Below are 27302 nucleotides of genomic sequence, written 5' to 3'. Positions count from 1 at the left end.
TTTGGACTCTATTAACCGGGCCGGGCTATTTTGACAAGCTCTCAGCCGGGAGGGGGGGGGGATTCGGCCCCCCTCTAAGATCTCGGCCATCGAGCCACGAAAAATTATGAAACTCACCACATGCATAGAACAACGTATCATGAACATACCTAAGAAATTTCATGACTAAAGGTCAAAGGGCTTTGAAATTATTGCTAATTAATTATTCATATGCACGAATGGTAATCCTGCTCCGTGTACACTACGTATATAGGGAAATTCGCTGCGTGGCTACCCGTGGTCCGATTTTTATGTTTTTGGTATCAAAAGATGCGCAAGGCTCGACGCTAAAAAGTATGAACAGCTCAGGTTGCGAAAAAGAATGTTTCAAGGCTATTGTGGAAAACAGTCAAGGTGGGCGGATTCCGCCCCGGCCCCTTTTGGGTTAACGAAGGCGATCAACGATTACATGTACCGGCGTTACTGTTTTTACGGTTTTATTTCAGGTCCGGCTATCGGTGACTTTTTTTGGATTTAATGAATAAACGTGAAAAAGAAAGTGGAGTTGAATTTCAGAGCCCATTCGCTTATATTCTGGCATCAGGTCTACCTGCAATTTGCTTGAGCTGCGACGGAGGTAGCTTTAGTCAATCCATTAATGGATAGTATCCGTGCATGATTGTATCTGGTCATTAACCAAACATAAACACTAGCTGCTGCACTATGCACTAGTACGAAGTACGAACAGCGACCTCACGCGGCTACAATAGGTAAGTCAGTTGGCAAAAACGGACTTTCGTTCTTGAGCTGTGCGTAGGGGGCGGCAGTTGTTTGCTTCAGCAGTCAGAGACCATCACACACACGCAAAATACACCTTACTAATCTGAAAGAGGGAGTGGAGTTGAATCCACTCGTCACACCCGATCGGTATGTATGCTACAGCCGACAGTTCTGAAAGCAAGCCGGAGATGAATGGATGGAAGCGTTTAGCAACGTGTTGATAACCAGGCTTATTGTAAGGGGAGAGCCGGTTTTTTCCGAAATATTTTAACATTGTTGCTGAGACCATACTAGGGCACAAGGAGTCAGAACTCTTTGGCGATTTACAATCCCTCGGTATTGTCCACAGCTACAGCACTGTGACCGCAAGCCTCGACCATTCATTGCGTGACTGCAAGCAGCCGTTGAACACGATTATCGTCGCCGCCTTTTTAGTTGGTAACCAACAACCTCCCTCTATGCTGCATAATACGTCATGTCACGTCGTTGCTCATTTTTAAAAAATAAAGTTTACCACAAGATAGGTTGTTAACAACTGTGCAGTTGTTAGATGTGAGTTATGAATTCAAGTTATCGATGTGCAGTTGTTGGTCCTTGAGAGCGCTACCTGTTCCTGTAATTTGAAGATAAATTATTTTTTTTCCCGATAAGTTATCATGTCTTTTTCGAAATTTTAATTGGCAATACGTCATGTGTGAAATGTGATATTTTGACGTTCAACAATGGCAAACCTTTATTCCAACGCATGCCAGAGACAATGTACATGCAAGACGCCACCATACGTCATTGAGACCGGGCACAAGGTACACATGTAACACTCGTTTGCCTGCAGCTTCCGAGATCATCTCGAGCTTGTTCGTTTAACACTTTTAGACTAAGGACAGAATGGTAATCGTGATCCCGATATTCTGTTGTAGGCAAAGTCGTGAGAGTCGGGCCTGCTGGCAAGTCCTACTAATCTTGAAGCTTTGCATGGTGAGATAAGGTAGACAAATTGCCGGAAACACCATGTGGAAAGCATTTTTTCTCAGAAGAAGTGTGGTTCTGAAAAAAAAAACCACATACTCACCCTCCCGAGGACGGACATAGCACACTGTCCGAAACGTCGAGTTCTACACTCAATCCAACCGGTGTTTTTCTGAACCACACTTCTTCCAAGAACATATTTCTTTCCACATGGTGTTACCAGCACTTTTCTATCATACTGAGGTGTCTAGACCGTAGCAATTGATTTCTTGTGACCTTAGAATAAAATATTCCCCCCCCCCCCCGTAATCAAAGTATGTAATGACAACCAGCGGTGTGTCAAAGGGGAGGGGGCACACGTCCCTTAACAAATCCTCGCTCTTCCCTCGCTCTCCTCGTTTTCAAGAGCGGCCAATTTCTTTAACGAGTACCCCTCATAAAAATCACGCGAACGTCATTCATTGGTGCCGCCCGCCATAAAGAGCGTGGTATATTGTCTGATAGTGCGTTGCATTTGAATGAAGCCCCCATAATTATATAACTGATTTCCAGGCCCCCTCCCCCACACTTTTTGACGTTGCAGAGGCCGGGTATTTAGCCAGTAAAAAAGTGCCTACTTTTCAACACAGATAAACTGGGCGCCACCCCACTTTAAAATTCAGCCCCCCCCCTCTGCCCCACCCCCTCCCACCACCATAATGAGATTACCGGCTACGCCGCTGATGACTACGACAGTTTAAATTTGAATTTTGAGCCAATTTTGAGCAAATCATCCAACAAACTTCAAACTTTACAAACTTCAAGCACTGTTGTGTGTGTATCGACACCATGGGTGACAACCGATTTTGCCGAAACTGGCATATGACGTCATGGTTTTTGAAGAGGTACGTACTAGAAAAAATGGGAATATTGCAATACTTGGTAGTCTTTCTAAATGCATGAACAGTATATGAATGTCTGCAGCCGATTGTTCAGGCAGACAAGAAATTCCAATGTAGTTAATACTGAATCGGTGGGCATTCATTAACCTAACTCTTTGCGCATGCCCACTCTGATTTCAGGTGACTAATTTAACCCACAAATATATTCGTCAACGCTTATCATCGTTTCTGTTTACACCAACGAATTATTGTCAACTGCTGCCTCCATTAATGGCTGTCATCGAAAAAATGGTGGTTGTTTTGGCTATATTATGTTTCGAGTAGCCTACGTTAATCGGTTTCGAGTCCAAATTCCAGATGATTGTGAGTACGCCTCAATTTTTCATGGCTGCCAAAATGGAGTTCGTAAAGTACGCAGTAATACTGCTGGGATTATTGGCTCGGATCTGCAGCTGTACACAGTTAGGTGCGCAAAGTAAGTCAAAGACGTATGGCTTATTACTGGAGCACTATCCCATAATTAAGATAACGAATTTTATCTGAAACGGGATCCAAAAACTTTGTTAAATTTATCAACTTGAACACCGTCCTTGGTGTTGTATATCTCGTGACTGAACCCCTGCAGTCATTTACGACGGTAGGGATACCATTGATTTCAAAACAGTTTCGGCTAAGTCGGGTCGATTATTAGCATTGAGACGAGACGAGTAGTTCCGAAGACCGAAAACACCTGAAATATCAAATAATTTTACACTCTAAAGGTCCCGTCAAATCCTTCTCGGCGCTTTCAGACTGTATTTAATCAAATGTCCAATAACAAGTGATCAATATAAATCCGTGTTCGATGTACAAATGCATGTTCATGAACATCGAACATGAGCCCCAACAATATCGAACTAGCGACAGCCATATTGGCTTCACGGACATAAATACCAAGTATCTTTTTATTCCCGCGTAGATTGGACACTTACCGTGACCAGGTCGTCATGGGGTACCGTCTTTGAGGGCAGCAACGTCACGTTCACCTGCACCATCGGCAGCGACAACCCAAACCTCTCTGTATGGATAGAGTGGCGGCACACCCTTTTTGGGGACGAAATCATCACTCTCAGCGAGCCTACATACGTAACAGGCAGCCACACTTTGACACTTACGGGGGTGTCTGGGAACCAGGCCGGCTACTATCGATGTGTTGGGAGCACCTCCTGGTCACCAGCCTATTGGAATCCCACTACAATGTCTGGTTGGAGTTCCTTACCGCTCCGCTGTGAGTACACCCAAAACACATACTTGCCAATCCGCGAACATGATCTATGATGAAATAAAAAAAAAAACACTACTGGTTTATCTGAACGGTATTTCGTTGTATCGTAGTCGGGTATTCACGTGTTGTTCTAGAGTCCATTTCCCCTGTTGTGCCAGGTGTCCTAAAAATATTCTAAGGGACTTTAACTTTTGGTACTACAGTTCAATCCTTGTGATTTAATGTTAACAAAAGCTACTCTTTTAAGGCCAAAAAAAAATATTCGGTCTCTGGTCTCTTTTTACCTTTTTTTCCTTCAAGCTTGGTTTGTACAGTCAAGGTGGGGTACTATTTTGCTATTGGTGTCCTCGTGTACATTGGTGTTCTCCATAATTTGCCTTGGTGCTCTCGATCATTTGCCTTGGTGCAATTTCCCATTCCTTGGTGCTCTTTGGTAAAAAAAAATTGAGGAGGTGCGGCAATAGAGGGCGCTGTTGGAGCTACCGCGGAACATTTTGGAAAAAAAAAGATTGACGCGCATGATTAAAATCGACGCGCGCGCTGACCAGAGACCGACTTATTATTTTTTTTGGCCTAACATTTTTTTTTTCAGATATGATACTTCCCAGCAAAACCTTTAATTAAATTGACTGAGATAACTTTAATATATTTGCTAAATAAAACGACGTTTTAAGGTAAATCTTCCTGTGAAGTTGGTGCGTCCTCGAAAACCAGGCATGATTTATATTTTATCTGGAATTTCTTCACCATTTCCTTCACAGATCGCCCCGTATATATGAACAAGGACAGGACGTGGATTGGTGCGAACGACAACTACAAGGCAACTTTAGAATGCTTCGTTCGAAGCGATCCCCAGGCTACAGTCACTTGGTACGGTCCAAACGGTGCAAATATAACCGAAGACACGGATCCCGACCGAGTCTCAATTGAAGAAGATTCTTATCAGAATCCGTATGCTGGATATATAGTCGATAGTCTCTTGATCATCGATCCAGTGAATTCCAGCACCGATTATGGGATGTACAGGTGTAGGGCTGCCAACGCCATCGGTACATTTGTCGACCATGACATCGAATTGAAAGAAACAGGTAATGACGTTATCATTTGCCCTTGGTTTCAACGAAGTATTGAGTTTTGAAGATAGATGATTAAGATACCGGCAAAGGACATTAGTGTAAAAAATACACACAATCCGATCAGCAAAAAAACCCAAAACATCAAGTGAAAACTAAACGTTTCCTTAACAAAATATTTTCCTGCTTTAAAAAGTATTAGATTCAAATATTGCGAATGACTGTGTTTTATATTCTTCAAGGATGTTGCTTTTCGTTGTTGAGCGGACAGTTTTTTAAAGGAGGCACAATGTTAACGTTGATTTTGCTTAGTGTATTGGATCAAAAGACAAATGTCCTGAGGCCAGGCAAAGCTGGCTGGCTTTTTCAGATTTTAAAAGCCGGAGAAAGATGGTACAGGGTGCTTCCGCTTGTCTTAACTTTCAACTGTTCTTCACGACTCATAATGAGGATGAGAATCAGTGATTTAAAACTATCGTCATCACTTCTCTTCTAATTTAGGCCCTAATTATTAAGAATTAAAACTAGAGGTTCGCGTTTGGTGTTACAAACGCAGAGTGGTCGAGCAGGCAATTTGTTCATTAAACACTGCCGAGTTGAGTTATGAATATGGTATTTGTAAGAAGAAAGGATCACACAATTAAATCTTTTCCAGTACAATCAATTATTTTGTTAAAAAATGGATCTTCAACGGTGTGATAAACTTTAGTTAACATTCTATGCACACATACAAGTTATTTCTTGCTTGATTACGTCATTAATCTAAAAATACTGATTAAGTTCGGAGTAGATAAATGTTCATTGTGAAATTAAGCAACGTATGGAAATATGGTAATATAACTATGTATTCCTAACTCCTAATGTTCGGTTTAATGACGTCACAGTATTTGGAGGCAAATGGTAAACATTGTAATGGTATCGTTATTTGGGCTATGAATATATATGACATGGATCAAATGATACAATTAAATTTAAAATATTGTCGTGTCAAATTCTCAAAGAAGTAACCTCCGGTCTTATGACGTCATGAATTTGAAACCTTGCCAACTTATTTGTGGTTTATCAAAGAATATCAAGGTGCAATTTGGTGAAATTTTTAAGGATGATTTTCAAGTTAAAGGAAGCAAACGCTATTTAATATGCCGCTACGGAGCGCCCTTTCGAAAGATGACGTCATCACACTGTTTTGTGTCTGGCATTCCTCACTTTCATAATTTATTTTTGTGTAGTAAAATGCTTCTGCTTTTGAGTTAAACTCGGTTTTTATTGCACTTCCGGTAAAACAGGAAGTGAAGGTCAAGCAGCTTTGTGTCCAGGGCCAAGAAAATGTTTCTCACAGCATAGTCTACAATCTCACGAAAAAAAACCGAACGCAATACTATATTTAGTTCAAAAGATATAGCACAAATTATTTCGTCAAAATTTGACATTAAATCACATGTAATTTGATACATGATGACGTCATGATGACGCAACAAAATATAAAGCATCTTCGTAACATGTTACAAGTTCGCACTAGGTTTTTTAATCATACCTTAAACTGTATGGAAGAAATTTTGCTTGTTTTGATTTTAGGCTAAAGTCTTCATTTTGAATTCACCTAACTTTAACCTTCCGGTTGACCCGGAAGAAAGGGTCAAGTGAACGTACACGAAAAGAAATGTTTATCAATTCATTAAAATATAAACATCACTGAATATGTTGTTCAAGAGTGATGGGTAGAAGTAATTGGTCATTTTTTTTCAGCAGAAATCGCTTGTAATTTGACATCCGGTGACGTCATTATGACGTCAAAGTTCCTATAATGAACCGTTTAGGAGAAAACCCGCGGAAACGTGCCGTACCGGAAAAAAGGAAAGATAATTATATGAGAACAATTCCAGACAGTGTTCGGGTTGTGCCCGACCACTCAAAAATGCGTATCCGTTATACCACCTCCACCTGGATATATCTACCGGTAATTGAGGGAGGGGGAGGTTGAAGAGTCCAATGCGTTTGGTTTAGGAACCCCTTTTTTTATAAATTAATGAGTATTTTGTTTTACAGGACCACCTGAGGCGCCAAAGAACCTCGCAATATCTAACAACTACGTAACTAAGGATACCATCGGGTTCAACTGGGAACCAGGCTATGACGGGGGCGAGAAATTGGAGTCCTATTACATGAACATTCGCGAGATTCCGGGAGATTTCAATGCGTCGAACTGGATCCAACGTAGCCTGCAGGAGCGGTATTGGGCGTATACTGACCTCCAGCCGGACACACTTTACCAAATAGCAGTGTATGCGAGGAATAAACTCGGGACGAGTCCATACTCGACTCTAGATGTGCGCACTGCGCGTGAGTATCCTTCCAATGTTGCTTTTATGCCTTCGCCCTTTATGCTTTTGCATCACATGTATATGTTTGATGCATCGACCTAATTAATTCATTGGTGTATCCTTGGGGTAATGTGGTACGATTGTTTTCTCGCGAGTGGTCTTATTTTCACGATTGCCTTTTTTTTAATGTCCAGCGTTGGATGGCCATAAAGAGCAACGCCTATTATCCGAAAGTATAAAACTGTCATCAAAATGATGTGTTCATCCAGATTCCTGTTCAAAAAATATATATATAGGCGTATAAAGATAAATAAGATATTTGCACAATACATGTATACCTAAAAATAATTGTTAAAAATATACAAATAACGAGATCTTTAAAAATCGTGCACTTTGAACAGCGCCCCATATGAAAAATACTGAACATATCGAAACGATTTTTAGCACATAGTTGGATCATTGTCAGGGAAACAAACTCCAAAAGTGGCAGGAAGATACTGTCTTCAAATGGGAGAAATTAATGTTGAAAACGTTTGTCTGCGAACTTCAAAAGGTCTGTGTAACGGTAATGTGAGCTTGTTTTTTTTTTCAAAATAAAGTATTACGTGAGTAGCAAAATATTCCCTATATAGCAACAGGAAGACGGTACCTGGTTTAGACTAGGATAATATACAAATACCTGGTTATATTATTTTTATTTGGATTACTGTGGAAGCGTTAACGACGTCTTTATAGTAATTTTAGTTTGTGGCTTCTTTTCAATTTAATGATTTTCTGTCTAACATTGTCCTCGTTTTCCTGTAATGTTATGTTACAGCTTTGGAACCGGGTCAGTTGGGTAAGTGCACCTTTTCTTTTCGTTTTGTGCTGACGTATTTGGAATATATATCGTCACCGACACCACCAACTTTCACCCTCTGCATCACATGTGTACACATTTTTTTTTAAGTTAATTTTCTTTTTTGCAAAGTTACAATTGCTGAAATCATCTAAAATAAGCAAATTTTACTAATGAATTCTCAAGAAATCGGTCAATTCTGGTATTTTTTGTTACCACGAAGTGACCATGCACAGGGTGTCAGTTCGTGAAAACAAAAATTTGCGTGTTTTCGGAGAGTGTGCGCATGCATTAGCGTTAGGGAGTGTCAATTTGTGAAAACGAAAATTGACGTGTTTTTGGAGAGTGCGCGCACGCATGCGCAGTGTGTGCGCGCACTCGCCCAAAACGCGTCAATTTTGGTTTTCACGAACTGACACTCACTAAGCTATTGCATGCGTGCACTCTCCAAAAACACATACATTTTCGTTTTCACGAACTGACACCCATCTTAATCATTTAATTGCTAATTAACTAAGCAGATTTTTACAATATAACGTTCATAATTGAGTAGTTTAAGCATTTTCACGCTAAGTGATACTAAAACCTCTAAGATAGATGGAATATTTTACTGAGTAAACTCGTGTCAAACCTTTAAATGCGTTTTTCTCCGATTTGTATTTCTGCAACGCGCTCATATAACAGTTTGGAATTGGTAACTCGTCTGGATTATTGGAGCTCATGATAAAAAAAAAACTTTAGCTAATTTAAAGCCCTCGTGTGATAAATAACGTCGTGTTTGTTTCCTTTTAAAGGTAAAATATCAACCGGAACATGTTACCATTACACGTCAAGTGCTTGATTCTGACCTGGCTTATTGGTCGTTTTATTAATTAAGAATCTAAACCTTGACATTTGTCTTGTCTCTGTTACATCGTTACTCTGAAATTTTGCCATTCAAGTGTCAATAAGATTGACTTCAATTTGTATTTTGGTAGATAGTTAGCAAATCATTTTCGCTATTGGCGACGAATGTACTTATGGTCATAAAATCATGGGTGTCAGTTGTAACAGGGACACGTAAAAAGTTGATCCCAATATTTCGGCTCTTAACGGCAATTTTTAAAACAGTTGCACCATTTTACCATGAAGTATCACAAACAAAATATAAAGGTTTATTTTCGGATAAAGATGAAGTTTAGATAACCTAAACTAAATGCACAATTATTAACGCACTTTGACGATGAGTGTAACGTTCTACGTAATAAGGCAAAAATGCGTATGTTGCATAGTTATGCCATTTTGCCTCGTTACAATCAGGTTGCATCGAGCACAAAGAGGATGCATCTCAATATACGCCCTTTTGTCGAATAAATTAAAACACACAGGCCTAATTTTGCACAAGATACGCCCTGTATGCTATATTTAAAATGGAAGGCCATAAGAAACCCCTAAGTAACTTTATCTAACAAAAAGAAGAAGAAGACATATAATTCCAGTTAGGCCTCCACCCTTTCACCGTGAGAGGACCGATTTAGAAAATGACCCATACAGGTGAGCAGTACCACAAATGACATCGTCTAACTTTGATCGCCCTCAGGTATATCAGTATCATACATCAAGTCAAATGGGAGAATTGTCGTCACTGGCATGCCGACAGACGACGACAAAGGAACCTGCCTACGACTAGCGGGGCGGGCGACGGGAAGCGTGGATGATGTGAGTCTGAGGCCAGACCTGGACAACATTCAGCATGACGGCGAGTTCAAATACTTCGGCCCGTATTCCGACAATATAGTATCGTACTACTGCCGGGATGGACGGTGCGGTAGGAATTCTTACGTTTTCAAAGGTAAGTATACCTTCACATTAAAAACAAACGTTCGGCAAAGGGTTGGAATGTACCATCTGACTTCAGCCTCTGGCAAATTCTCCCAAATTTACCCACAAAAGGATGAATTTACACCAAAGTTTGGCAATTAGCATTGCTTACAGGGGGGACCGCCCCCCCCCCCCATAAAACCTTGTCGCCCCCCCCCCAGTCCCCCCCCCCCCAACTGAGATTTTGAGTTTCTAAAAAAATGATCATTGACTAAATCTAAATAGTCGCGAATGATCCACATGGTGACCACTGAGAAACGACCCTTCGACCGGCGACCGCGGACCAGTAAGCTGGCAACCGGCGTGACATAGCGCATAATGGTAATCTAAAATGCGTATTAACACCCACTGCACTGCTCGCTCACACCACGGAACACGTATTATAGACAGGTGGTCCGTGGGTCACACAGTTTCAGTCAGCGATCATGATAACACGCGAATTGGCCACACACAAACTTTTTCCTCCATTCAGATAAGCTAAATAATAATAATAGACCAATTAAAATTCCTTGAAATCAGTGGCGTAGCCGAGGGGGGGGGGGCGTGGGGGCGACAGCCCCCCCCCATGAAACCTTATCGCCCCCACCCCCCCAGACGCCCCCCCCCCTCCCCCCACTGAGATTTTCTAAAAAAATTATATTTGATCTACATGACGCCATGGGCGTCAATCCTGGGGGGGGGGGGGGGGGGGGGACAGGGGACTGGTCCCCCCCCCCCACTTTTTGAAGGGTGGGGGACACAATATCAAATGCCCCCCCCCCCCGATTTTTGAACTCGTGTCTCATTTACAGGGCCCTATTATGTACTACAATGTATCTTTTGCTTAGAAAATATTGGTTAAAGTGGTCAGAAATTGCCTCAGATAGCACAACAGAGCATTTAGAATCCAAATATTTTCGGGGCCCTTAATCGGTCCCCGAACCCCACGCCTATAGCTCAGAATTCTGGTAGCTGATTCAATGACTTCAACCTCGCAAACAATGTTCAAAAAAAATTTCTGATGCCTTTAGCTGAGAAAACCTCGAAAATTATGTTTAAATTGTTATCTTTTGTGCTAAGATAATTATTGGTTAAAGTGGTAAGAAATTGCCTCAGATCACACCAAAGAGCATCAAGAATCCAATTTTTTCGGGGCCCTTAAGCGGGCCCTGAACCCCCGCCTATAGCTCAGAATACTGATAGCTGATTCAGTGATTCCAACCTCGAAAACGATGTTCAAATAATTATCTTTTGCTAAGAAAATATTAGTTAAAGCATGGAGGAAAGTGGTATGAAAGTGCTTCAGATCACACCACAGAACATCTAGAGTCCATTTTTTTCGGGGCCCTTAAGCGGGCCCCGAACCCCCACGCCGTAAGGGCTTCGCGCTTCGCGCTCGCATCAATTCTGATCAAGGTATGTACCCCCCCCACACACTTTTGAGAAGCGATTGACGCCCCTACATGACGCCCCCCCCCCCATGAAATGTTCCAGCCCCCCAGCGCCCCCCCCCCCCCACACACACACTTAAATATTCCTGGCTACGCCACTGCTTACAGTGTTTTGCCAAACAATATCATTTTACAGGGTACAAACACATGTAATCGTGTAAAACTAGACCTTTTCCAAAATGAAATTCCATAAAACTCTCTGGTATTTTGTCTTTGTTTACGTAACTTGTGCAGTGTGGCTTTCCGTGACCAAGAACCCATCGGCACCTGTTTCAGAGAGAGGTGACGTCACGCTGACCTGTTTCCTCAACACCTACAACTCGGGATGGATCGAGTGGCAGTACACTCTCAATCAGGAGACCTCGACCAATCTCACCGAGCCGACGTTTACTGAGAGCAGCAACAGCTTGACCCTTGAGGGGTTGCTCAGGGACCAGGCTGGCTGGTACCGATGTGCTGGGAGGGCGTACTGGTCATCGGGCGATTGGAACCCGGATTCATTTTCATTCTGGACTGCCGTTATTGTCTACTGTGAGTATATACGACCCCTCCCAACGATCTCCACACCAGTCGCTATTGTAGACCTAAGCCCTTTACCTATTGTAGACCTAGGCCCTATACCTATCTATTTTTGTGTTCTTGTTAAATAAAATTGCAAACTCAAAACCGACTAAGACCGACTTGCAGGGTCTCATTGCCCCGGAATGGTGTTAACACCCTCAGTGTTTGAGCCACCTTGCGTGTACAACCTTACCACTGCCGTATGGGGTACCGAAACAATGGGACGTACCCCACAAGGAATGCCCCCTGACTTACTGGGTACAGTTTTAGCAACCCTCAATTTTTTACGAAATAGATATATGAATTTTACTCAAAAACTAGTAATTTTCAAGGAGGGTTGTTGTGTCGTAAATTGAAGAGTTTTGGAAAAGGGATATTAAGTCCGAATTTCAGCCCGGGAAATTTATTCTGGTTAGAATAAGAGCATTTTGAAATTAGTGCGCGACTTTGCAAAATTTTAGTACACGAGAACTAAGGAAGTACCCCACTTCTATGCCTGCGTGTGTGGGTGTGCGTGAATTTGTTTTACATTCACTATGTGGACTTGTGAACAAAAGATGTCCACATAATGCCGGTTGTATTGACGTTATGTTGACTAAGCCGTGCCCACATAACGTTTCGCCTTCTCTGGAAAACAGGTTTAGAGGAATTTTGGGGTTAAGTTTATCCATGGCAGAATGAAGAGAAACACTATAGGGAATTAAAAAAAAAATGGGTTGAAAGAGTTTTCACAGTTCAAGTAAAGTTATTTTTGTACCTAGTTTTCTTAACTACACGAAAACAAAGGAATATCCACATACATAGAGTATGTAAAACAAATTTTGTGAGTGTGTTTTTTTTTTTAAGATCACCTGTTGGGACTGTATACACATACCAGAGTGGTACGTCCTTCGTCGTTGGTTGTAAAAAAATAATTTTGATTGCTTGCAGTTACTCTTGAGTGGGGGAGTGTGTGGACTAGTGGTTAGGGTTCGTGACTCATGATCAGAGGGTCAGGGGTTCAAATCCAGCTGCTTGTCATATATTGTGTCCTTGGGCAAGCCACTTCACCCCCGCTTGCCCCTCTCCACCCTGGAGTATAAATGGGTACCGCCATTAGCTGGGGAGTAACCTGCGATGGACTAGCATCCCATCCACGGGGAATAGAAATGTTCTCAGTCGTTTCATGCTACTGAAACTGGATATAAACGCCGGCCTGATGAGCTACATTGGCTCGTGACAGACTTTACTTTACTTTACTTTACTTACTACTCTTGAAGCCCCTATATCCTGGATATGTTTGCGAGAGTCGCCATTGGTTTTGTACACGATTCCCAACGGATGACTTTTACCTAATCGCGGACCTTATTTGTCATATTTTTCTACCTCTTATTTTGTCAAAGATGGGCCTGAAATCATTGACAAGGAAAGAAGCTGGATTGGTGCGAACGACAACTACACAGCAACCTTAGAGTGCATCATCCAAGGCAATCCCCTCCCCAATGTCACTTGGTACAGTCCAAACGACACCATCATAACCAACAACACAATACCTGACCGGATTTCACTGGAAGATAACATTACAGGAGATGGGTTTTTTGAATATCATGTCATCAGTCACCTGATCATTTCTCCAGTGGAGAACATCACCGATTATGGGATGTACAGGTGTAGAGCTACCAGTAACACCGGTACATTTGACGAGCACGAAATACTTTTGAAAGAAACAGGTAAATTTAATTTGTTCTCATCATTGACTCGAATTAGGCAGTGTAGGCCTATGCTTGTTTCCCGAGAGCCTCTGCTGCGCGCATTTCAGCATCTGACACTTTTATAATCATTATACCTTCCACATTTTCAGAACTTCTTTTCACCTCATGATGAACATGTATCCTCTCATAAATAAATCAGTATTCATGTGCACATTTTAACTGGTGACGTCATCAAACTGTTAATAACGTGTTCGTGTACAAAAGATGATTTTTTTTATCAAGTAAAACGAATGATTAAACTCGATAGACCAAATTTATGTTATAACATAAAAAAAAAAATATGCACAACATATGCAATGTCCTATGAAATAATTTTCTGCCCGGTCACCCAAAGTTTGAAACTCAATAAATGCGAAGCTCTAAATGTTATGGTTTCTTCTTCTTCTTTTTTTCATGAATTTAGGAAAGCCTGAGCGGCCAAATGGACTTCGGCTGGATTACTTATCAACAGATTCAATCGTGTTCCAATGGGAGTCGGGATATGACGGAGGCGAGAAGTTAGAGCGTTATTATGTCAACAAACGCGAGATTCCTGAGGAATTCGATCCACACGCTTGGAGACCGAGCATGATTCCTGATATGTCGGATTATTTCCCTAACCTCAAGGCGGACACACTCTACCAAATAGCAGTGTATGCAACAAACAAACATGGCTCCGGTCCTTATGCGACTCTGACCGTGCGCACTAAACGTGAGTAGCAATAATAGTCACAATGGAAGCTGCATGTAGTTTTTTTATGTTAACCTGGACAACCGCTCGGATGTGGTATTACATCACATGTTGACACTGCTTATCAGAATTTGTGACTGGGTCTTCATATCCCGTTTTTGTATTAGTGATACATCCGTGGACACTCAAATAAATACAAACAGACAAACGAAACAAACAAACAAACACCCCAACAACCCACCCAGCAAACTACAAATCAACAAACAAGCACACACTTCTCATTAAATCTGCGTATGTGTACGTGTTCTACATATAACCCGAGGCCCGACACACAAAGAGAGAACTGTAGTGTAAAAAGTGTTTTTACTAAAGGTCTTAACTTTGGAAATCGGGATCAACGCACAAGATAAATGTTCACGATGGGAGCAGTGGTAACCAAACCTGCATTATGTAAATCCATGCAATCGGAAACATCGAAGACGGAAATGTAATTCGCACGTAAATTGCAACAGATGAAGGTTATCTTACTTGTGCACATTCTTCCAAACTAGAATTCTTGGTATCCTCTATAAATTTGCACGCGCACAGCGAATCGTGTATTGGGAAGTAAAATTAGTGTTTGATACATGATGTGCACACATACATGTTTGAACAGTGCATCCTAAGGGCAGATTGTTCAAGCCCCTCCCCCTCCCAACAACCACCCTGTCGCTTTTTGACTTTCCCAAGGTGCTAGTTGGCAGCTATAACCGAGTTATTTTTTGTCGATCAACTTTGGGCTTAATTACAATTCCTTTCTAACAGTTTTTCACTTCTGTTTTCCTTCCATTTTTGTTACTTTGCAGCTACATCCCCATATTATATGGGTAAGTGTACTGATTACGATGCTTTGCCTGTTTGGATGTTAAGTATGTAGGCTTATATTACAATTGGAGGTGGAATGCTTTTAAAACCACAAAGTTGAAAGGTTTCTAAAGGTTTTCCCGCTCAAATTAGCTAGAAATTCATTCACGTTTGTTTTAGAACAAAATATGAAAGCGATTTTTATCAAACTTCTTGTTCGGTTCTTATTCATGTTCATTACGTTCAATTTCGTCTATAGACATTCAAATTTGTTTCCAAATCAAAAATTGCTTCATTCAATATAAGATAACAATTAGCCGTCATTCAATTTGGCACACCTTAATTGAATGAGGTCTGTGCATTCGATTCTTATCTATTTAACATCCGTTAATGTGCAATCACTGAATTATATCACTCAAAATGAATACTTGCACATCAATAGGACGACAAAAGACTTGAAACGTTACGATGAAAGCATTTTTGAATTACCTTCTAAGTAAGATGTATTTTTACAAACAGCTGTTAATTTGCACAGAGCAAGGCATAAGTTATTGGACAATGCAGAATTGTCCGACTCTGTAACTGCAAACTGGTTGATAATGTATTTAAAAGAAAAAGAGTAGCTTCAAAAACGATTATCTCGTGATTCCCCTTTTTTTGCCAGATATGTATGATTTTGCCACTTCATGAGAACATCCGAGAAATGATCAATTTAATTTAAGAAATGTTTAAGGTTGACCCACCCAAAAAGCACGGGACTCTCGTTTTAAAGATGAAATTGCAGAGGTCAGTTAAATATTCCACATAGGAACTTGATTAACAATATTTGCTAACTTTCCCAGGTATAGAGGTGATATACATCCAGCCACAAGGCAAGTTTGTCATCACCGGTATACCGGAAGACGACGACGCCGGAACCTGCCTACGACTTGAGGTATATGACGAAGCTCAAGGGGAATGGGTGAGTCTGAGGCCAGACCTGGACTGCATTCAGCATGACGTGGACTTCCTGTACTCCGACCCGTTTCCCACAGTCCACTTCCACTGTCTATACTGTCGGGACGAGGTGTGCGGTTACTCGTCTCATGTTACGATTGGTAAGTTATGATGTGCGTCTGTGTACACATGTCTATTGGGAACACCATAAAACTTCTTTTCTAATTTCGGACATATGCCTAGTGCAGTATCCCGTCTGAAGTATCGATTCGTAAGTTAGGTCGCGTGTTATGTTCGGGTGCACATGTTTTATTTACTGTGTAAATCGAAGACACACTCGAGGTCGGCCTACTTCTTTTCTGATTGGGGACACATACCCAAGTGAGGCCTTGGACAATCCTTAAGTGGCAACATGTGCAAAACCAATGCTGTCAAAAAAGTAGAAACAAAAGAAACAGCGCGATGTCTTCGATTTACACCATAGACAAACATTTGTATTGGCGATCAAGAAATCCGTACATCTGCTTTCTTTTCAATTCGAAACTGGGAAAGGAATAAGTTGGATGTGGCATTAACACCGGTATCTCAAAAATCATTAATTTTCCATTCAAAATCCCTTAATTTTATAATAACGCTTGGCCAAAAGCAGGTTCACTATAGTCAGATTTATGAAGCTCATCGTCTCCACCTCGATTACCAAATATCTCTGTACAGTTACTATTACGACTCCTCGGCCTACCATACCAATTGCAACAGGCGATGCGAAGAATGATAATGTAGTGATCGTAGCTGTGGGCGTGTCTGTTGGCTTCATTCTCCTGATAATTGCGATCTTTGCAATGTGCTACTGCAAGTGCTTCAACTGTGCCAAGACCAGCCATCATGGTAAGCAAAATTAAAGCGAACAAATCCACTTGGTATTCTTGAAATATTGAACTCGGAATATATTGCAGTATATTCCGAGTTCAATATTTCAACAGTGGTCAATATATTGACCAGCGTTGAACATCGAGCACACGGCAGAAAAGGAAAAATCGACGAGTCAGCCATCATCAAACACTCACACGTACATTATCATCGCATCCACTGGGACCAAGCCCACACCATCGCCCTGGTCACCCACTGGCACCAAAGACGCATCAGAGAAGCCATCGAGATCCACTGCAACAACACAGTCACTCGAAACATCGGATTCTACATCAACGACATCTGGGCGCAGCATCCTGCATCCAACACACCCCAGCGCACAAACATCCAGCAGTCACACCCCACTGAACACACCTAGCCCTAAATCTCCAGCATCATCCACAGCCCATCACTCACCCTCCAGAGGACGGGCAGAGCACACTGTCCGAAACGTCGAGTTCTACACTCAACCAATCGTTTTTTTATAGATATTGCTTTCCACATGCTTTTTCCCGCAATCCATCTGCTTTATTTCATGCTGGTGATTATATATTCCGTTAAATCAGTATGCAGGAAAATGTGACTTGCAAGTAAATATCGCTTTTTTATTCAAAACATGAATAAACATTCAAGGCTGTAAATGTCATGTTATTCAGCATTTTGCTGCAACATGATTTTGATGAAATAAACCAATAAATATTGGATATCGCAAGTTTTCAATGAATTTCTCAAATGTAAATGGTGCAGAAAAACAACCGGAACACAACTTCCAAAAGCAAATAAAATATAAAAGGAATTTTTTTTTTCTCGATAACCCAAGGTAATCAAATTTATTTTAAATCACACATAAAAAATATCTCAATATGTAATGTACATCATCCCGACGCGTCCATCTTTTGAAAGTTTGGTGGCGGTACCCGCTGCTATATCAGATTCATACCAGCTAGCCGACCCCAGCAAGCTGGGTGGTCGAGTGGTCAGACGTCTGCCTTTAGTTAGCAGGAGCTCATGGGTTGCATCCCAACCCGAGTAAGATGTGGTTTTTTTTCACAACTTCTCCAGACAACACTGAGTATACACTGTTTGTAAACACACGTCGGTGAGTGGTAAAACTCAAAAAAGTATTTGTTTTCACCCAAACGCATATTCCATCTTTTGGACATATCTCTCTCTGATGTAAATTGTACTTTTATCATGTATTTATCACAGATGAGTTCATGAGAAATGGACCGCAAACAAATCCGTAAGTAATGACATGCTGTTTTTTTTTCACAAAAACGCAATGGCAAGAGTCTTAATACAGAAACACTGTCCATCATGCGAATTGATATAAACTTGACGTGCAAATACTGTGTGGCTAGGAAAATGTGACCTAGCGAACTATGCAGGCTTTTACCAGACGTAAAAAATTAAGATGTTGCTTGTGACATAAATTGCTGACTGGTCCAATGAGTTTTAGCCTTGTCAATGAAGTGCACGCTTGCTAACTTTCCCCTGATATATTATTCAGTTTTTGCTGGTTTGCTTTTTTGAAATTTTAAGAAAAGAATGTCCTCAAATGTATCTGTCATTTCGCCTCCATATCAGAAGGTATTATGTCTGGTCATCATTCATACCCCCCCCCCCCTATAGATAGCAAACTTGTGGTGTAGATGGTTAAAGGGTAATCTGTGCTATTGACTCAGTACACCGACTTGGACTTGAGTCCGACTTGATGGACATTTGTATTTCTCTCCTTTTTTCGAGTTGAATATTGGAAATAAAATACACGATTATAATTGCATACTGCATGGCAGACTCGTGGATATCACGCTTGCTATGTATGCTGAGCGCTAGCTGGTCTATAGGGCGGTTCCTCTATTACACCTGTTTCCAACACTAACTGGGTGGCGGTTGACAGCAAAACAGGTACAGCTCCTAAATATTTATATTTTCTGCTATAACTCTGAGCTGACAGGTTGCCTTTGCAGGAAATTTCACACTGGTAGATAGGCTATCATCTTCGGACCAAAATTTGGGCCACTGGTATTAAATGACCTAAAAGAGAAATGTTCATAGCGATCTTTGTTTCAAAGATAATATGGACGGTCAATTGAATAGTCTGCATTAATTGAGTTCAACTGGTTTCAACCGCAACTGGTACCATTTGACCTGGACATTTATGACTGGCTATGAACTTGCTTGCTTGTTTTGAACCAGTTAAACCAATTAACCAGCTCAAAATGAGTCACCAGTTTCCAGTAGAACTGGATTAAACTGTAGTTGTTTTTCCTGGAAGCCCCTTACTCCTAGCCAAGTGAAAGACTGACCTTCTCATTCAGCTACAATTTGATTGCTTTAGGCGGGTCAGACATATCGTTCATGCTAGATGGACGGTTGACTTGATGAATGCATGGAATAGGCTATTTGCTAGGCTTGGCGTTATTTAGAAAACTGATCGTAGGGTCAAGATATCAAAGCGTTTTGTCGTGCTTTTCTCTTAACTATTCAGGACAGTTGAGGTTTACACCCCTTCGTACGATGCACCTCCAAGCTACGTGCAAGCAGTTGGTAAGAACGCCCTGTTGGCCAACAAAGCCGACACACTATCCTTGAAATATTCAATCGGTGATTCCAGTTTAGTAACCCAGTGTCCCCGTGAATTGGCAGTGACATCAACTTAAGTAAGATTTGAAATTTTGCGTGGTGGCGGCGTGATCTGATGTACAAGCATTACATTCACCATGTATTATCTGTGGCAAAATGAAGAGAAACACTTTAGGAAATCATAGAAAAAAATGGGTTGAAAGAGTTTTCACCGTTTGATTAGCTGGATGAGTTTATTCACTGATATGTCTTAATAACTACAACATGAAAACACAATAACTACAACATGAAAACAAAGGAATGTCCACACCTGGTATGTACAACAAACATACATGAAGGTTTCGCGGTAAAACCCAGGAACCTCTTTTGAGAAGATGTATCGTTCTGAAAAAAAACCCACTGGTTCTTTTCAGAACGACACATCTTCTCAAAAGAGATTCTTCCACTAGTGTTATACCACAAACCCTCACTAGACATAAACTTTGCTTAGCATTACCAATGATTTTCAGATCAATTTCCTTAGGATCAGCTGGGTGCATGCAGCTGATAATCAGAAATTGAGTGATCTTGACTAAATGTCGGCTCAGAATTGGTTCAAGAACTCAGTGTCCTCAGAAAATTTTCATGGAAAAGATTATCAAAAGCAGTTATCCAGTGGCGATTTGCTTTCCTCTGTAAAATTGGGCTCAAAATCTTTGCCCGAATACTGTGTTAATGATATATTGATCAACAATATAAAACATGAACAAAACTCAGCGATGCCTAAATGTAAACATTCCCTACCAGTTAAGCTATTATGATGGCGCCAAAATATTGATATAAACCACGCAATCAAATTGGATTCAGCCAAACAACATTAGACATGATTGTGCACAGCCATGCATAAAACTGATCTAGATCACCTACATATTTGTTTTAATGTAGAAATGGATGTCAATGCTGGCAAAAATGACGATGAACCCCCACCGGCGTACGATTGTGTGTCATCTCACACATCCCAGCAGGCTATCAATGAAAACGAAGAACAAGTCTAGATGCCTATTGGACCGTGCATGCATCCACCAAGGCAGGCACATGATGACGTAATGCAGGCATGAGTCTCACTATCATCAGAACTATAAATGTCGTTGTAATTGTGTCCTTTATTTCCACTAGAATTATATTTCTCCGGGATATTTTAAAAATAATGTTCAATAATTATAATTCCTGAGTGCATAACTATCTCAAAACATTACTATAGGAAACTTTTTTTCAAACCATTGTATTTGTTCAAAAAATTTCAAAAAATCCAAGGTTTCTTAAAACCGCGTTCTGTGGCTCCAGTGTCATTTCTGCAAAACGAAAACTATCTCTGAAATTAATTTAATTTTAAATATAATTTGATTCAATTTATCTGTAGATTAAGGAAAGAATTTGGGTGACTTTTTTATTTATATTTGATTTTCAGAAGCTTGACGTTAACAAATTTGTGTCGTGGTTCTCTTCACAAAGCGTTGCATGAAGTGCATTGAAAACTATAAATCGGTGTCAAAAAGCTAGGTAGTTATGCATTGTATAAAAATACATGTTTAATTATTGTTCATCTCATTAATTTTGTATCAAATAACTTACCTGAGTTACATGTAAATCGCGTGTTGACAACAAACAAAATGTATTTTTCGAGCAGCTGAACAAGAATATGAGGACGCCCTTACAGAAATGTCTCTTTTATGAATTGAGGAATATATCGGATCGTTTTTAAATGTCATTAATGTCAGTATCTTTGTTTCCAACTGGGTAATTGTACAGATCTAGACTTTTCTAATTGTTTCTTAATGTTATGTGTGTATAAATAGTTGTTCTAAGTTACAAGATTTTACTTAAAGTCATTTGATTAAGAAAATGCTTAAGAGAGCAGGTTTAAATGCGAAGTGCATGTATATAGATATTTGTTTTCCATTACGCAAGCATATTTTTGGCAACATCTTTAAAAGTAATCAATTATTTATCAAAAGAGATCAAGGGTTATAATCGCATGTTGGCTACAAAGAATTGTATTCGGGCAACTGAACAGTTTTACGAAAACGTCTTGATAGACATTTCCTTTGGGGAACTCGCGTTAATGTAACGGACATTGTTTGGTATTGGAAGATCTGTTGCGATCCGCGAACTGTGTGTGAACCTGCCACTTAGTCAGTGTAATTGGCAATTATCGTGGCCGTTATCGATCGATTGAAAGTTTATTATTTAGCTTGACAAAAGGCAAGAGATGACTTTCTGTGGAGAGGACAGGATCCGACAAGGCTTTGTTTGTTGAAGACTGAGCATGTTAATGGTGTTTTTTGTGATGTACATTATGTATTTGAAAGCGCAATTTTAGGGGTTGTCAGTTTCACGGAGTTAGATCACTTGTTTATCGTGTTGTTTTGTTTGGCTTTTTGGCACCGGCCTATCGGTACAGTCAGACGGGTTTTTTTTAATTCATGAATTCCTTTGATTGTATTTTCACAAAGTGTGTGTTGCATTTCATTAGTTTTTGTTTTGTTAAGTTTCACATATGGTCACCTAGGGGCAAACTTTGAGTAAAGCGACCATAAGTGTTAAGGCGATAATTCGTTTTATTATAATTCAATGTTTCAATTTCATCATTCTTTTGCTTTATACAGTGCCTGATGAAGAACGGCTATGTCCATTTGAAACGTTATATTAAACCTCCTCAGAACAGCAATGACTTTGTTGGGTGTCCTTATCTTATTCAATGTATATATAGATCTACATAATAATTATAACTTTATTAAATGATGGTAGCTATCACCTTGAAAATAATTTTCAATTGGCCATCGAAACAGTATATTATACAAGAAAGAACATGCATTTTTGTAATCCTTAAAACAACCGGTAGTTTTTAACGCAATCTCCTTTTTTGATCTGCTTGTTTTCTTATGTTTTAGCTTGGGATCATTGTTCGTGGTATTTTGCATCCGTTAATTTATGTGTATTTTAAGCTGTTATAATTTTATGTGAAATTGGTGTATTATGTAATCAGCCTAACGGTTGCCAAGAAATATATTATCCTATCCTATCGTATTGAAAAAGAATCTTATGATGACAAGAATTAAAAGTCGCATTTTAATTCATTAAAATCCAGATGAAACTTTAAAAAACAATATAAATATAACATATCAGTGAATAAAGCTATATTTCAATTCCATTTGGCCAAGTGTACACTTGTAGTACTTAATTGTCAGTATTAGTACAAGAAGGTATTTCAAAGTCGTCTTCCGGATGTTGTCTTTGGAGATAATATCACAGGATGACGGCATCGTGAATGGACGATGCCGTCTTCGTGAGCTAAAATCTGAGGTACACTGTTATGATGTTTATTGTGTGTCGATTATATGCGTTGTTCTAGATTCAATATTAAATAGTTCATTCAAATTTCTCTACGAGAGTGGCTGTGATTAGAGTTTTCACTATGTTAAATATTCAACGTTTATCGGACCTCAATAATTCCTTATAATGCAAGTACTATTCTTAAAATAAGGTTGTATTACCATAGGCATGGCCAGCGGGGGTGGGGGTGGTTAAGTGGGAATCCCCCAATATTTTGTAAAGACTGCCCTTTTCCATTCAAATGCCCTTTTTTGCAAGCGCTACCCCCCCTTCTTTTAACAAGTGCTTTTTTTCTGAACGAGTGCCTTTTTTTAGTGTCTTTTTTTGTGCCAACAGCCGTTCTGCGTGCCTTTTTTGCGCATATTGTCGACCCGAAAAGCGCCATATATTGTCCGTTAGCGTTCATAATAGTCGTTTTGAACAGTGCCCCCATCGACAGATGGTCCCCCCCCCCCCCCACACACACACGCACACTATTTGATTTTACGGAGGCCAAGTGTCTGGAGAAAAAAAAACGTGTCTACATTTCAGCACGGATATGCGAGTGCCCTTTTCAAGAAATCTCCCCCCCCCTAAAAAATGGCTTTCCTACGCCCCTGATTATTTTATCTATATGTTAATGCACTGTACAGGCGTAGGCGTATCCTATATACATGTACTTGAGTATGTATAGTGACTGATCTTGTCCTAAAAATCTCTGTCAGGACAGGCAATAGATAATGGGTCTATTAATACCTTCTTTACTCATTCCGCGTGGTACCCAGTACCAGTTGAAAACAAATCAACATTTAACCTACTCTCTTAAGGCTAAGTTCGAGCAGCGACTATTTGTCAACCACTGGTCGGTGTTGCCTGGTACCAAGGATATATTTTGTTTACAGGCTACCAGGCAAAATTGACCAATGGTTGACAAATAGTCGCTGCTCGAACTTGGCCTTATAATTAGATAGCCTTTCCAGCGCCATTGGTTAATATTCAATCAAAACCAAAAGGGTCATCGATAATGAGTCCAAATTCCACAATATATGGAAGAAATACTGTAGTACTAAATATCTATCTCTAACGTCGCTCAAAACAGTACTGAGAAGATGGCGCATATCATGAAATACGCTGTTGTGGTGCTGGCGTTAGTTCAGATCTCTACACAATGTGAGTTCAGTCTGAATTTTCTTTAGTATAGACTAAATTCATTATTTTATCGAGAACGGATGTCTAACTCATACACCTACTAATCAAAAGCCCTAATGCTTTTTCATTAAATCAGTATACCCAAACCTGAATGCATATGCGAGATCAAAGACGTAAACAAAATCATCAGAATAATGTGTGACAAGAGACGGACAGGCAATTCCATGTATTCATTGATGACACCAAGGTCAAGGGGAAGGTCATATTCTGTCAGTAGGTTTTTACCACCAGTTATTTCTATGCCCTCATTTGGAAGTTTGTTTTATTTATCAGAGTGGTTTTGAAGTGTCTTATTTCGAAAAAATATTTGACATTTTTTTTTTTTTTTTATTGTTAAGCAGATATTGGTTGTGCATGGCAAACAGACATTATTTTGAGGCCGCTGCAATGACGCCATTTTGGGGCTTACAATCAGGCGTAACTCATAGGTTATTGACGATAGTTAACAGCACGAAAATTACATATGACAATCAATAAGTGTTGAACTGATGAAATAAAAGGATTTTTTTCTTCAGTATTTGAGTTACACCCACATAATGGCGTGGTTATACAGTGACCCAATTCGCTGCAAAATGGCACTCTGGTTTTATAATTATTATCATAAACTCTACAACGCGTCACAATAAACTTTGTGCAGGAAGAAGTCGCTGATTTGCTCAAAAGGCATGGTCATGCTAGCTAATCAAGTTTATATTATTTTATAGCCTATGGTCTTGTTTGCAATCAAGAAAATTCATCAATGCAAACCAGAGATATCGTTGATTTTGTAAGGCTATATTATTTTCCTCCTGCATAATATGCATGTTAACAAAGAACGTCAAAAGGGTCTTCACAACATTGATGCTCCAGTAATTTTCAATAACAGGATTTACCACGTATAAATACAAGCAAATATTTAGTGTGAAAATTACATTGTGCAGGTTGAAAAATACAAAGCCTTACCAAATCAAAGACCTCTCTGGTTTGCATGGTTGAATTTTTTTTTATTTTACCAATTATAAACAAGACCATATGCTTGAAAATGCTATAAAATTTTAATAGTTAGTCTAACCAACTTTTGGGAACATCAGCGATTTCCTCGTGCACAACGTTTATTGGGACATGCTGTATCTTGTTTCAATACATGGTATAACACTTTAACAGTTTTGTGCGCTGAAACCTTGCGTTTTATTATTCTCAGTACAACAAAATGTGCTCTCTGATTTACAGTGAATGTCTGTATACCAATTATTAACATGTCTTCTTTATTTTTATACAAAATGAGGGGAAGTGGACTTTTTTTCAAATATGGAATAAAATCTCAAAAACCCAGTATCAAACTAGTGACATCCATGTTAAATTTACAAATGCAATTAAACATCGAACATAAGCCCTAAAAATATAAAACTGGCAACAGCCATATTCGCTGTACAGACAGGGCTATTGAATATCAAATATCGAACTAAGCTATAATAGGCTCCGTTATCGTTATAGTGATTTATCTTTTTTATTGTTTCTGCACAGATTGGGCACTTTCCGTGACCAGCTCCCCAGGGGGTACTATTATTGAGGGCAGCAACGTCACGTTGACCTGCACCATCAACAGCGACAACCCTGACCTCTCTGTATGGATTGAGTGGGAGCACAATCTTTATGGGATAAGTACTCTAACCGAACCGACATACGTAGAAGGCAGCCACAATTTGACCCTAACAAGGGTGTCTGGGAACCAGGCCGGCTATTACGCATGTGTTGGGAGCATCTCTTGGACATCAAACTATTGGCAACCCACAACATTTTCGGATTGGATGCCTTTACCACTCCTTTGTGAGTACATTTGTATAACCCCCAACTTACATTCGTGTACATACCGATTTTTTTTTTTGATTTTTTTTTTTACTATACTGCAAAGGACCCTCATGGGCTTACATTGTTTTTGTATTTCCATATGGTTTGTATACGAAATCATTCCGAGGACGTGGCCTCAGGCCCTCGGGGTATATTGTTATCGCAGGTTCGAAGTCCTCAGACGCAAAACAAAGGCATGATACAATGCACGGTGCTTTGTTAAGGAAAACGCTCTAATAAACTAATTAAATGAATGGATTCTAAAAGTATTCACTTTATTTAGCTGATTTTTTGAGTGAATAGTTCTCATAAATTTTGATGACTATCATCTTTGATATAAACATAGGGCCCTCGTGGTTTGACAAACTATATGAATTTGGGGGCCGCCCGATAGTCCGAAGGTCCTATAGTCCGAAGGTTCTTTAGTCCGAATCAACAGTAAGGTCCGATAACCGAAGTGTACCGTATTGCCCATTCGGACTATCGAACCTTATTGTCAATTCGGACTATCGAACCTTATTGTCAATTCGGACTATCGAACCTTATTGTCAATTCGGACTATCAAACCCTACCGGGACTAATGAGTCCCTACGGACTAAAGAACCTTCGGACAATCGAACCTTCGGACTATCGGGCTGTACCTATGTGCTTTTGGCAGCTTGGGACATCAATTCGAGGATAAGGAAATTCATTATATGCCAAAGCTTAAGAAAGATAAGACAACGGATTTTACTGTTAAGTAATAGTTCCAGACTCAACGAGGTGCCGTTTATGGTGTTCTTAGAAAATAATGTAAGCACGGTGTAAGGCCAAAAACTAAGTCTCCGGTTCCTGGTATGGAGCTTGCCCAAAAAGTGGTGCGGCGACGCGGCTTTTTTTTTTACCTGATTTTTTTTGCCTCAAATGTCGACTGATGACTGCAAATGGTGCCCAACTAAACTTTAGTGCAAATATATGTGAGTCGCGGAGAGCCCACATGAAGCTTATTTTCGATCATAAACCCATCTAAAAACACGTTAAAATTGTGCAGCAGCAGGATTCCAGTCAAACCAGTGAGTTTGGCGGTTTTGAGTCATCATTTTTCATTACAAAAAACTTTTTCGTTTTGCCGACACGCAAGGCCACGGCGACGCGCGCGCATACCAGAAACCGGAGACTTTTTTTTGGCCTGAAAAATACACGCATTTTTTAAACAATATATTCCTTTTCAGTATTATATCGTCCGCTAAAGCCCTCTTACTTGTTTTTGAAGTTTTATGTCACATCTTTA

The 27302-nt window shown here is 40.0% G+C and overlaps 2 protein-coding genes across 2 annotated transcripts; both read left to right on the top strand.

Moving 5' to 3' along the window:
* The first annotated feature begins 3002 nt into the window (after nt 1-3002).
* Nucleotides 3003-9087, top strand: LOC119735304 (nephrin-like). The gene is made up of 6 exons (XM_038209003.1): nt 3003-3081; nt 3565-3873; nt 4632-4958; nt 6990-7283; nt 8082-8102; nt 9080-9087. The coding sequence occupies exons 1-6, from the start codon at nt 3003-3005 to the stop codon at nt 9085-9087; spliced, it is 1038 nt and encodes a 345-aa protein (XP_038064931.1).
* A 600-nt stretch (nt 9088-9687) lies between these two features.
* On the top strand, nt 9688-22833 carry LOC119736087 (titin-like). The gene is made up of 10 exons (XM_038210093.1): nt 9688-9933; nt 11627-11923; nt 13336-13662; nt 14108-14395; nt 15220-15240; nt 16060-16314; nt 16868-17038; nt 18269-18302; nt 19551-19609; nt 20570-22833. Exons 1-10 carry the CDS (start codon nt 9732-9734, stop codon nt 20677-20679), a joined length of 1764 nt encoding a protein of 587 aa, XP_038066021.1. The 5' UTR covers nt 9688-9731; the 3' UTR covers nt 20680-22833.
* The last annotated feature ends 4469 nt before the right edge of the window (nt 22834-27302 follow it).

The sequence above is a fragment of the Patiria miniata genome, unplaced genomic scaffold (assembly GCF_015706575.1).
Source record: "Patiria miniata isolate m_02_andy unplaced genomic scaffold, ASM1570657v1 HiC_scaffold_29, whole genome shotgun sequence".
In the NCBI taxonomy this organism is placed as follows: domain Eukaryota; kingdom Metazoa; phylum Echinodermata; class Asteroidea; order Valvatida; family Asterinidae; genus Patiria; species Patiria miniata.
Note: the sequence above shows the minus strand (reverse complement) of the source record. Positions and strands in the feature narration are given on the sequence as shown.

Bases quoted from the DNA above. Each gene is read 5' to 3' on its own strand.
- LOC119735304 (XM_038209003.1), top strand. From the start codon at position 3,003: ATGGAGTTCGTAAAGTACGCAGTAATACTGCTGGGATTATTGGCTCGG. The intron at 3,082-3,564 runs GTAAGTCAAAGA...ATTCCCGCGTAG, and splicing joins TACACAGTTAGGTGCGCAAA to ATTGGACACTTACCGTGACC. The intron at 4,959-6,989 runs GTAATGACGTTA...TTTGTTTTACAG, and splicing joins CATCGAATTGAAAGAAACAG to GACCACCTGAGGCGCCAAAG.
- LOC119736087 (XM_038210093.1), top strand. From the start codon at position 9,732: ATGCCGACAGACGACGACAAAGGAACCTGCCTACGACTAGCGGGGCGG. The intron at 9,934-11,626 runs GTAAGTATACCT...TAACTTGTGCAG, and splicing joins GAATTCTTACGTTTTCAAAG to TGTGGCTTTCCGTGACCAAG. The intron at 17,039-18,268 runs GTAAGCAAAATT...TATTTATCACAG, and splicing joins TGCCAAGACCAGCCATCATG to ATGAGTTCATGAGAAATGGA.